Source organism: Tursiops truncatus, chromosome 2 (assembly GCF_011762595.2).
Source record: "Tursiops truncatus isolate mTurTru1 chromosome 2, mTurTru1.mat.Y, whole genome shotgun sequence".
NCBI lineage: Eukaryota > Metazoa > Chordata > Mammalia > Artiodactyla > Delphinidae > Tursiops > Tursiops truncatus.
This window is the reverse complement of record NC_047035.1, coordinates 62,965,142-62,977,280: the sequence shown is the minus strand read 5'-3', so window position 1 is coordinate 62,977,280 and position 12,139 is coordinate 62,965,142. Positions and strand designations below refer to the sequence as shown.

At 37.9% G+C, this 12,139-nt stretch overlaps 1 protein-coding gene across 5 annotated transcripts in view; it reads right to left on the bottom strand.

Moving 5' to 3' along the window:
- The window catches only part of RALGAPA1 (Ral GTPase activating protein catalytic subunit alpha 1), a 219,904-nt gene extending 212,567 nt beyond the window's left edge, over window positions 1-7,337 (bottom strand). For 2 of the 5 annotated variants that reach the window (XM_019924021.3, XM_019924023.3), the window contains exon 1: window positions 6,625-7,328. In XM_019924021.3, coding sequence (XP_019779580.1) covers window positions 6,625-6,730 — 106 coding nt within the window. In that variant the 5' untranslated portion in view covers window positions 6,731-7,328. Of the gene's footprint in view, window positions 1-6,624 lie in introns of all 5 variants that reach the window. The other 3 variants (XM_033851187.2, XM_019924020.3, XM_019924026.3) reach the window with 3 other exon arrangements.
- Between the last annotated feature and the right edge of the window lie 4,802 nt (window positions 7,338-12,139).

The following is a 12,139-nucleotide window of genomic DNA, read 5'->3' as shown; positions in this document are numbered from 1 at the left end:
TTCCCTCAAAGAAAACTCCATATCTAGATGGCTTCATTGGTGAATTCTACCAAACATTTAAGGAAAAAAAATACCAATTTTACATGAACAATTCCAGAAAACTGAAAAGAAAGGAATGCTTCTCAATTAATATTATGAGGCTAACATTATCTGTTATAAAAAAGCAAAAACATTACAAGAAAAGTACAGACCAATATCCCTCATAAACATAATTACAAAATTACAAATGTTTTAGAGTATCAAATCCAACAATATATAAAAATGACATATCACAATCAACTTAGGTTTGCAGAGGATTGCAGAGTTGATTTAACACTTGAAAATCCATGACTATAATTTATCACATTAACAGAATGAAAAAAAATTTTAAAACCTGTTAACCTCAATAGAAACAGAAAAAGCATTTGACGTATCTAATATCTATTCTTGATGAAAACTCTCAGCAAACTAGAAAGAGAATAAAACTTTCTCAACATGACAAAGGGCATCTATAAAAACCTACAATTAACATCATATTGTATGGTAAAAAACTGATCACTTTACCCTTAAGATCAAGAAAAAGACAAGGATGTCCACTCTCACCACTTCTATTCTACACTGTGCTAGAGATTCCAATAAGTTCAAGACAAGAAAAAGATATAAAGGCATCCAGGTTAAAAAGAAGCAAGACCATCTTTATTCACAGACAATGAGATCATGTATGTAAAAAACAAAAAATCCCATGAAATCTATAAAATACTAATAAGTGCGTTTAGCAAGGTTTCAGGATACAAGCTCAATATACGAAAATCAACTGCATTTCCTTTTACTAGCAATCAGAAATAGTCATGAAGGGGCTTCCCCGGTGGTGCAGTGGTTAAGAGTCTGCCTGCAAGTGCGGGGCACACGGATTCGATCCCTGGTCTGGGAAGATCCCACATGCCGCAGAGCAATTAAGCCCATGCGCCACAACTACTGAGCCTGAGTTCTAGAGCCCGCAAGCCACAACTACTGAGCCCACGCATCTAGAGTCTGTACTCGGCAACAAGAGAGGCCACCTCAATGAGATGCCCACGTACCACAACGAAGAGTGGCCCCCGCTCACCACAACTAGAGAAAAGCCCGTGTGCAGCAACGAAAACCCAACGCAGCCAAAAATAAAATAAATTTTTTTTAAAAATGGTCATGAAGATATCATTTACAATGGTATCAAAAGTAGAAAATATTTAGGGATAAGTGACAAAAGATGTGTAAGACCTGTAGATTAAAAAGTATAAAATGCTGCTAGAGAAATTAAAGAAGCCCTATATAAAATGAAGAAACATACGTTGTTCATGAGTCAGAGAATTCAATATTGTCAATTTTTCCCAAAGTGACCTACAAATTCATCACAATCCCGATCAAAACCCCAGCAAGAATTTGTTTGTTTGTTTATTTATTTATGAGAAACTGACAAGCTAATTTTAAAACCCATACAGGAAGGTAAAGGACCTGGCATAGCTCCCTCCCACCACTCCAAAAAAACACAAACCTTTGAAAAAGAAGAACAAAGTTGGAGGGACAACACCATCTAATTTCAAGATTTATTATCAAGTTACGGTAACAACAACAAAAAAAGCCACTGTGGTACAGGCATCAACACAGACAAACAGATCACCAGAACAAAACAGAGTCCCAAAATAGAACCATACATATATAGAAAACTGAGTTTTGGAAAAAGTACAAAGGCAATTCAGTGGAGAAAGGGCAGTCATTTTCAACAAATGGTGCTGGAAAATTTGGATATCCATATGCAAAAAAATAAACTTCAATCCATACCTCAAACCATATTTGCAGAGTTCACTCAAGATGGATCACAGACCTAAATATAGATCCTAAAATTTTAAAACTCTAGAAGAAAACACAGGAGAAAATTTTTGTGACCTTGACTTTGGGCAAAGATTTCAGATACAACACCAAAAGCATGAACCATAAAAGAAAAACTGGATACATTGACTTTATCAAAATTAAGAATTCCTACTCCTTCTAAGAAAATAATAGAATTAAAAGACATCCAAAGACTGGGGGAAAAAAAAATCTTTGCAAATCATGTATCTGATAAAGTACTTGTATCCAGAATATATACAGAATTTTCAAAACTAAATAAGAAAGCAAAAAACTCAATTTAAAGATAGGTGAAAGATTTGAACTTGATTTCATCAAAGAAGTTATACAATGGCAAATTAAGCACATGAAAAGAAGCTCAATGTTATTAGATATCAGGGAAACACTAATTATATCCACTACATAACTTATTATAGTGGCTGACAAGAGAAAGAAATACCATACCAAGTGGTGTTGGTGCATTTGTGGAGGAACTAGAACTCTCACACAATGCTTGTAAGGATGTAAAATGGTAAAAATACAGAAAACAGTATATCAGCTTCTAAAAAGAAACACACAACTGCCATAGGATCCATCCATGCCATTCCTAAGTATTTATTCCAAGAGAAAAGAAAGCATATATCTATATAACACGTACATCTCACAGCAGTTTTATACGGAATAGTCCAAAACTGAAAACCCACATGTCCATCAACATGTGAATGGGATAATCAAATTATAACATATCCATACAATGGAATATTACTCAGCAATAAGAGCAAAGTACTATAGACACACCACCACAAAACAAATAGAGGAATTTCAAAGTATGCTGAGTAGAAGAAACCAATCAAAAAAGAGTAAATACTGTTAATTCCATATATATATAAAATACAAACTAATGTAGAGGAGAGCAGATCAGTGGTTGCCCAGGGAAGGGGTAGGATGGCAGGCAAGGAAGGGTGAGAGGAAGGGATTACAAAGGGGCAAAAGGAAACTTTGGGAGGTTACAGATATATTTATTTTCTTGATTGTCTATGTTCCTAATCTTGATTGTCATGATGGCTTCACAAGGTATATGTATGTCAAAAATATGTATATGTATATGTATGTACTCAATTACCCCAATGTTCATAGCAGCATTATTTACAATGGAAACAACCTAAGTGTCCATCAATGGATGAAAGGATAAAGAAGATATTGGTATATATACACAATGGAATGCTACTTAGCCACAAAAAAGAATGAAATATTGCCATTTGTAGCAACATGGGTGGACTTGGAGGGTATTACACTAAGTGAAATAAGTCAAAGAAAGACAAATACTGTATGATATCACTTATATGTGGAATCTAAAAAATACAAGAAAACAGTGAATATAACAAAAACAGCAGCCTCACAGATATAGAGAACAAACTAGTAGTCACCAGTGGGGAGAGGGAAGGGGGGAGGTACAATATAGGGGTAGGGGATTAAGAGGTACAAACTACTATGCATAAAATAAGCTAAAAGGATATATTGTACAACGTGGAGAATATAGCCAATATTTTATAACTATAAATGGAGTATAACCTTTAAAAATTGTGAATCACTGTATTTTATACCTGTAACTTATATAATATTGTACATGACCTGTACTTCAATTTTTGAAAAAGCATTCAATTATATGCTTTAAATGTGTGATTTATTTTCTGTCAATTACACCTCAATAAAGCTACTAAAAAGAATGATCCAACAATAATCAATATATTTATTAGCTAATAAGCACTTATCTTTTTTTTTAAGTTAAGAAGACTGAACTGTTACCTTGCCATACAAGAAAATTATCAATAACATTTACTCAATATCCACTTCATGCCGAGAATTATGTTAGCCATTTAGTTAGATACCAAGTTACCTGCTAACTTACTATCATTATCTTAAGGCCATTAATTGTAAAAAAAAAACCCAAAAAACAGAGGGGGCAGGGGGAGAGGTCAACATGAAACTTCAGCAACTAGACAAGGCCTTATTTCTATTTTTTAATAATTCTAACTTCCAGTTCCTAAAAATCAAACACACAGCAATATCAATAAACACAGTAGATTTAAATCTAAATCCTCCAAGTTCTATAAATTCATCTGGAATTGCCCTTTAGTGGGAACACATGCCAGGACAAAGGCTTACACCAGATATTTAAATTACGTTCTCATATATTGGGATGCACTGAATTCTATAAATACCCTGGGTGAATGGCAGTTCCATTTAAAGGTTAAAAATACAGTTTAGATGGGACCAAACAAAAGTCAAAATCCTGTGTAATTGGCGATGCCCCATCATTCTGCAAACTAGTTTCCTCACAGAGTTTACTTTATGTAAAACCTGCACTTAACTTGCAAAAAGGATCTGAAGCGGCTCTCCCATCTGCAAAATGGGAGAACTCTAAGACACCTTTCAGTCTTTGCCATTCTACTCTCTCCCACTCATTTTCTTAGGAATCACATTAATCATATTTCAAACAAAGTAACTGTAACCACTTAAAGATACAGAATATTTTATTCAATTAATTAATATGTTCGAACCAAGTGCAGGATTTGGAGGTCCAACTGTTTTTGTTCTATATTTTGACAAGGTTTACCTCAGCACCATTGACATCTGAAGCTAGAATATTGTTGTGAGGGATTATCCTGTGCGTTTCAAGATGTTTAGCAGCATACCTGCTACCCACTAGATGCCAGTAGCACCTCTCTCCAATTGTGAAAACCGAAAGTGTCTCCAGACATTCTCACTGTCCCCAGGGGAGCAAAACTGTCCCTGGTTGAGAATTACTGTTCTAAAATGAGTGCAGTAATCTCACCGTATGGACCTCCTCCACTCACGGGGCAGGGAGTATCTGAAAGCACAAAGTCCTCCATTTGAAGGTTCATAAGGATATTTTAAATGTTTATGTACAGTATATGCTCCATCTAAAAATAAATAAAATAAATTTCTAAAAAGCAAAGGGTTTTTTTAAAAAAAAACTATTGTTTTGTTTTCAAACTGAGAAATCTAGGCACTACAAAATATCTGATATGTATGACCTCTTAATTTAGACCACGTCTCCAGGGTGGAAAAAAAACTTCTATGCCAAAGAAGTATATATGAACTACTTCTTAACCATTCCATAACTAAAGAACTGTGGCAGTTAATTTAGGAAATGTCAATACTCTATTGGAACTCAACTTTATAGCTCTGCCATTACCCAGCCTACAGTTTGTCCCAAGTAGGTATCAAATTCCATTAAGTCTTCAATTTCAAACTGCCATTATCTGTGATAAATCTCCTACATCCACACATTAACTTTCCCTGTCTCAGTCCCCTAGCCAAATTTTTCTTCAACAGCTTAACTCTCAAGTAGAATTTAAATAAAAAGATGACAACCTCAACTATATTTAGAAGATTTATATTTTCTTGAAAAAAATCTTTTTACATTGCTAAACTGGATTTAACTGCTTTCTTACTATTCCACAGGAATAAACACAATTTACTTGTGATACAGATTTGCTGCCATCAATGTAAAAAGAGTAAAAATCAAACTGGAGACATGAAATCTGGGTTCCAGTTCTGGCTCTGCCTCCTAGTAGCGGGATGACCACTTAACATTCCCAAACTTCAACTTTCTCATTTGTAAAAAATGGAGGATAATAATTTAACTAACTCTAGAGTTATTGTGAGGATTAATTATAATTTATGTGAAGTCATTCTGTAAACAGTAAAGTACCATACAAATGTTAGGTATTGGTGTTATCCTGTTGGTATGAGTAAACCATATAGTAGAGAAACATGCACCTCAAATAAAAGACATGTCACTGAATAAACGTCATTTTTCGAAACGAACATTCTTTAGGAAGAGAGCCTGAGATGATAAACTCTCAACTAGGATTCAGGCATCCGGGTTCTAAAGTCAGTTCTGCCATTAACTCTCTGCATCAACAAAGGCAAACTAACTTTCCTCTTCACCTCAGATTTCATCTAAAAAGATCCAAGTATTGGACCAGTTGTTCCATAAGTATTATTACAGCCCTTACCAGCCCGAGAAATGACCAAGCGTCCCAAAAATTCCTTTAACACCATATCCACAACTCAAAGAGCAGTTTGGTCGGCCAGCAAAACAGAGGGCAACAGACGGTAAGAAAATTTTAATTAAAAATAGAATTCTATATAATTCTCGAAAAGCAAAGGAAGCTATAAACTACCTTGTTTTCTATAATTAATAATAGTTCCACCTCTAAATGATAGTAATTATGAACAAGGTGCATTAACAAGGGCGGGTCTCTTTCCCACAAGCTTTTTGGGAGCCACCCATTTCCCAGAGGTATAACTGCTTCCTCTTTGCTCTCCTTAGCCAAAAAACTTGAAAGATTAAGGCTTATATTGTCTGAGATGTTTTTTTTTTTCATTTCACTTGGGTGGGGATGGCGGTAGTCATCTGACAAACATATCCTATAAACACCATTATCCGCAACACCAAGTCTCCCGAAAGACTAAAAATAATCTAAGTCTTTAGAGTAATAAGTGTTTTTAAAAAACAGTTCGGGTTATTAACTCAAAATGAGAAAACCCCGTGTTAGTGTGACTAGTGCTTGCCAACTGCCAAGGGTTCCCCTCCCCAAATTATCCGCCCTCCCGCAGTCTCTGCAGAGGCGACGCCTCGCCCTCTACTCCCGCATCGCGCCAGGGCGGAGGGAGAGTCCCCAGGGGCTCCCAGGAGAGGGAAGGCCGGACAACCCAGGCCTCCAGGCGCCACCACCCCTCGCCCCTCACCGATGACAATGCGCAGGTGCTTGAGGCGGGTCAGCGCGTCCTTCTTGGTGTCCAGCACCTTCTGGGTAGACTTCTTCACGTCTCCGTGCGGCTTCTTGGAGAACATCCTGCCTCCGCCACGGCCGACTCCAGCCCCCTCCCGGCCCGGTCCCGGCGGCGGAAAGTGGAGGGAATGGGCGGGGGGAGACTAGCGTGAGCGGCTCATTCACTCCCCAGCCTTGCGGGCCCCGGCGCGGCCGACTCCTCCCAGATCCAGGCCAGTGCCGCCACCTCCACCCGCCTCGCGCGGCGGCTGCAAAGCACCTTCGGCTCCGGCTCCAATATGGCGGCTCCCCTCTCCCAGCCCTGCACGGAGCAAAGGAGACCCAGGCGGGTCGACCGCCTTCGCCGCCGCCGCGGCCGCCGCTCGCCGCCACAGGCCGGGGCCCGGTACCCAGGACCCGGAGCCGCGGAGGTGGGGCTCTCGGCGGCAGCGGCACCACTCCTCTCTCCCTGAGGCCCCCTTAAGGTTAAAGATTCTTTAGCAGCTTAGACTCTGTAGAGGCCGACACAGAGACTGAGCATGGTGATGGGTTTCACGACTTTGCCGTCGGTGGCGAATGGTCCCCGTGGCAACCGCCTTCTGACGTCAAGGGTTCTTGACGTCATGCCAGCGTGAGATCACCCGTGACATTACCCCGCTTTGGTTTCCTGTGCAAGCAGCCAGAGGAGGATCCCGAGAAAGTCAGGGAAGATAATTCCTGCGTGCGCTTTTGTAAGCCTAGTGACTCTTAGACAAGCTCCCCGAGTAGTTTTTGTGTTTTAAAAGTCCTCCGCCTGTCTCTGCTGTTTACTATGTAAATTAAGATGTAACTTAAGAACATAGCACCAAAACAGATGTGCAGTATATTTTAGGTGCCAATTCTGAAGGCTTTGGTAGTAACACCCCTTCATTTCCTTAATTTGAGTTTTGTTTAAAGGATTTTTGTTTGTTTTGCAAAGTGATGATTTACAATTTACTGTAGTATAGAGACTTGTAGGGTTATAGTACATCTTCTTGGTAAAAATTATCTTGCACAAATAAATGAATTCTCCCAAAAGCATGCTGTAACAGAAAGAAAAATTACAGGGAAAAGAAATCTGAATAACTTTAACCGTTAATTTTCTTGATATGTAGAGTTCACAAATCCAGGAGAAAATTGCTAAGGTACAGGTAGAAAAGTTAGTAAGGACATGAAAAAAAAAATCACAGAAGTCTATACTCAACTAAAATGTGAAAAATGTTCACACTCATGGATAATTTTTAAAAATCAGATTAAAACAATGTTTCTTTTTAAACAAATTTTAAACAGCTTTATTGAGGTATACCTGATATACAATAAACTGCACATTTTCGAATTGTACAGTTTGGTGAGTTGGACATTTGCATACATCTATGAAAACATAAGCACAATCAAAATATTGATCACGAAGGGGCCTCTTGCCCCTTTGTAATCCTTCCCTTCCACCACCCCACCTCTGGTGCACCAGCAACCACTGATCTGCCTTCTGTCACCCGGAATTTGCATTTTCTAGAGTTTTATAGACGTGTAAGCATACCGTATATGCTTTTTGTCTGGCTTCTTGCGCTCAATATAGTTTAATTTTTAATAATGAAATATTTTATCAGTCAAAATAGGAAAGTTTGTTTTTAAATTAGCCATCGTACTGCTGGTAAAGGCAGCAGCAGACACTCCTATTGCTTGCTAGAAAGAAGCAGTAATTACTACAAAATTTGGCATTATGTATCAAGACACTTAAAAATGTTTATATATACTTTGATTCATTAGTTTCACGTTTAGAACCCTACTCTAAAATATCAGAAATGGGAAAAATATTTATGTAAAAATATTAAAGCATGATTTATAACATTGAAAGATTAGAAACTGTGAATGTCCATCAGAGAGGAGGTAAACATCCAGTAGGTGGGATGACATACAGCCATGAAAATTATGAATATGAAGACTTTTTAATGACATGGAAAATACTCAAGAAAATATTAAGTGAAAAAGCAATATAAAGCTGAAAATATGTTATCAAAACTGTGAAAGAAATTATGCATACAAAATGTAGTTAGAAAAAAGATTCAAAAAATCCAGACTTGTGATTATATCTGCAAAGTGAAATCACAGGTGATTTAAAATTATTTTCTATATATTTTGCTTAGTATTTTTTTACTAAAATGTTTTACTATATTGCTTTCACAACTTAAAAAACAAAAGTTTAAAGAAAATTAAGAAAATCTAATGTACCAATTTTAAACTCACAAAACAAATTAAGATGTATGTGTAGGAATAGAAACTCCTTGAAAACAAAGGCTTTTTAAAAAAAAATTATCGTATGTCCTACTATGGTATCAAATAAATATTTGTTGATTTTTAAATTATGTTTACATTACAAAATGGTCTCTTTTGGTAGTGTGAGTCATCCAACCCCACGATTCTGACTATCATTTATTTGGTAGTCAGATAGGACTACCTGTGTCCCTATCTGTAACCCAAGTCTCTTTTCAGAGCTTCCACAAGCTACTCAGATTCAATACATACAAAACAGCACTCATCATCTTTGTCCTCCCCGCTCCCAAACCTGATCTTCCTCCTTCATCAAATAACTTCACTGATATTACCACTATCCGCTCAGTTTTTCAATCCAAAAACTACTATCATTCTTTTTTTGGCTGTGTTGGGTCTTCGTTGCTCTGCACGGGCTTTCTCTAGTTGCGGCGAGCGGGGGCTACTCTTTGTTGCTGTGCGCGGGCTTCTTATTCCATGGCTTCCCTTGTGGAGCATGGGCTCCAGGTGCTTGGGCTTAAGTAGTTGCATCACGTGGGCTCAGTAGTTAAGGTGTGCGGGCTCTAGGGCACACAGGCTCAGTAGTTGTGGCTCGTGGGCTCTAGAGCACAGGCTCAGTAGTTGTGGTGCATGGGTTTAGTTGCTCCACAGCATGTCCCAGAAGGGATCAAACCCGTGTCCCCTGCATTGGCAGGCAGATTCTCAACCGCTGGGCCACCAGGGAAGTCCCAGAAACCGGTATTATCTTAAGGCTTCTTCTTCTTTCTTGTCCAATCAGTTACCAAGACCTGATGATTCTACTTCCTAAATATTTCTTGATTTAGTCCTCTTCTCTCTATTATCACAACCTTTGTTCAGGCTCAGGGCTTTACCATTTGTAGCCACATATGCTAGAAACGGCAGTGGTTTCCTCCACCCCCACATCTTAGTAGAGTTTGAGCATCTACTCCTTTTTAAGTAAATTTTAAGAGTTAAAACAATGAAAAGCCCAATAGTCCTCTCTTCTTGCAACCAGTACTTGAATATCTGTGTTAATGAAGAAAAGATGTGGCATGGATAAATCAAGACATCATTTTTTTTCTTTTCTTTTCTTTTTTTTTTTGGTATAGTTTATGGGTTTTTGCATACATGTTTGCTTATGGATATATTTTATAGTTAGGAAAAGCACAACACTTTGGATCAAAAAACAAAACCCATATTGAGGGACTAACTTCAAAGAAGGTATAAACATGTCCAGATTTTATACCTTGCTCCCACTTCATAGTGATTATAACCAATCCCTAAGTTTGTTAAGATGATGCAGGAAAAGCAGACCTAGACTGTTGCTCTTTCTAAATTTACTGAAGTGGAGATTAAAAAAAAAAAGTAATTAGCCACATTGATTGCAGTGGATATATGTTGGCTTGCTAGCTTCTGATAATCATACCCAGATTTTCCTTTGGAAAGCCACCTCTCTCTTGGTCTCATTTGATCTCCTGCCACACTGCCCCCTTTAGACTTCAGTATTCTAGCACCCTGGGCAAAGCAAGTGTGTTAGGGATGGGCACATGGCCAGGTCAGTCTAATAAAACTCTCTCCTACAGCTGTTGGAAAAGAGAAGCTCTTTTTTTTTCCAGGATGAAGTCCTGGAACTGCTAGGAACCAACATGTGAGAAGAATCTGCTGGGGATAAAGCCAACACTCTGAGAACAGAGGGTATATTTAAAAGGAGAGTAAGTCTTGAATTGCTTGGGCATTTGGATCCAAGTTGCCTGAAGTACCATGATCTTTTCTATTTCACAGGTCAGTGTAGTCCTTATTTTGCTTAACCCAGTTTCGGTTGGCTTTCAGTAACTTGCAATATGAAAAGTTCCTGACTTACACATTTTAAAGATATCCTGCTAGGCTGAATATGGAGTAGAATTTTAAAAGAAAGAAAGAAAAAAAAAAAGAACTGCTTGAAAACAATATTGCAGCCCTCTTCTGAAGTCCTTCAGCAGCACTTGCTTTTTCTCTACCAAGACACTCACCATACTCTATGTTATAGTCATTCTATGCTTCATCTCCCTTATATTAGGCTGTAACCTCTCTTTAAGGCAGGTTTTAAAATTTTTCCTATGTTGCATAATTCCAGGCTCCAAGAGTTACTTTCTCTCCCTCTTTCCCTCTCTCTCTCTTTTCCTCTCTCTGTCTCTGTCTCTCTCTTTCTCTGCTCTCTCCAGCAGTACCTGGCATGAGGTAGGCACTCAATACATATTTATGGAAAGAATGAGTAAACACTAGGCACTCAGTATATGCTTACTGAATTTATGCAAATATAATAGAGTTGCTGTTTCTGCAGTCAATTCGGGAATAGTCCTCTGATGGAGAGGATGGTGGAAGAAGGACAAAGAAGGGAGAAACAATGCTCAATAGGGGCAGACCAGAACATAAGCAAAGCCAGTCTTTAACCTTGCACGTTTTGATTCACAGGGAAATGTGTTCTATGCTTTCCTTAGAGTTTGAGGTAGAATTTTTTTAAAACTTTTATGTTGATCTATTTCAACTGTGAGGGTTAAATAGCTATTAGGGTCTTAAAATTTTAGAATGAGGTACATGGTTGAGACAAGAATAAAGATGCAAGGAATAGGGAAAAAGAAAAGTAGTCTTTATTAAATATTTCCATGATTTATCCATGAAAATGAACATAAGTTTTGGTTCCCAGAGACTCAAGCAGAAAGATAAACTTGGAGACTAACATTTTGGGCAATTCATTCTGTCATAAATCTATTATCAAGAATCTTTTCATGTACTATTTATGTGGTTGTTTTTTTTTTTTTATTCCCACCATGTGGCATGTGGGACTTCCCCACCTAGGGATTGAACCCATGCCCCCTGCTTTGGCAGCATAGAGAATTAACCACTGGACCACCAGGGAAGTCCTGTGTTTTCTTTCTTATATATATATTTTTTTCTATTTGCTATATCATATCCCAGTTGTTTGGTTTTGTGTTTTGCTGCAAACAACAACAAAAAGATTTTAAGAAGAGCTATATGTTTTCTGCAAAATTAATCTTGCTTTCCTTTTCTATTACTTGTTTACTTTTTTTTTCTCCTCTTTCCCTATTTGTACCTCATATCAACATGGCTATGCTGTTGGTTTTTCCTCTGCAAAGAAAAATTCAAGATACCCTATTACATTGGTGGAGTCACCCAAAGAATCTGCAGTAGCTGGGGAAAAAATCAGT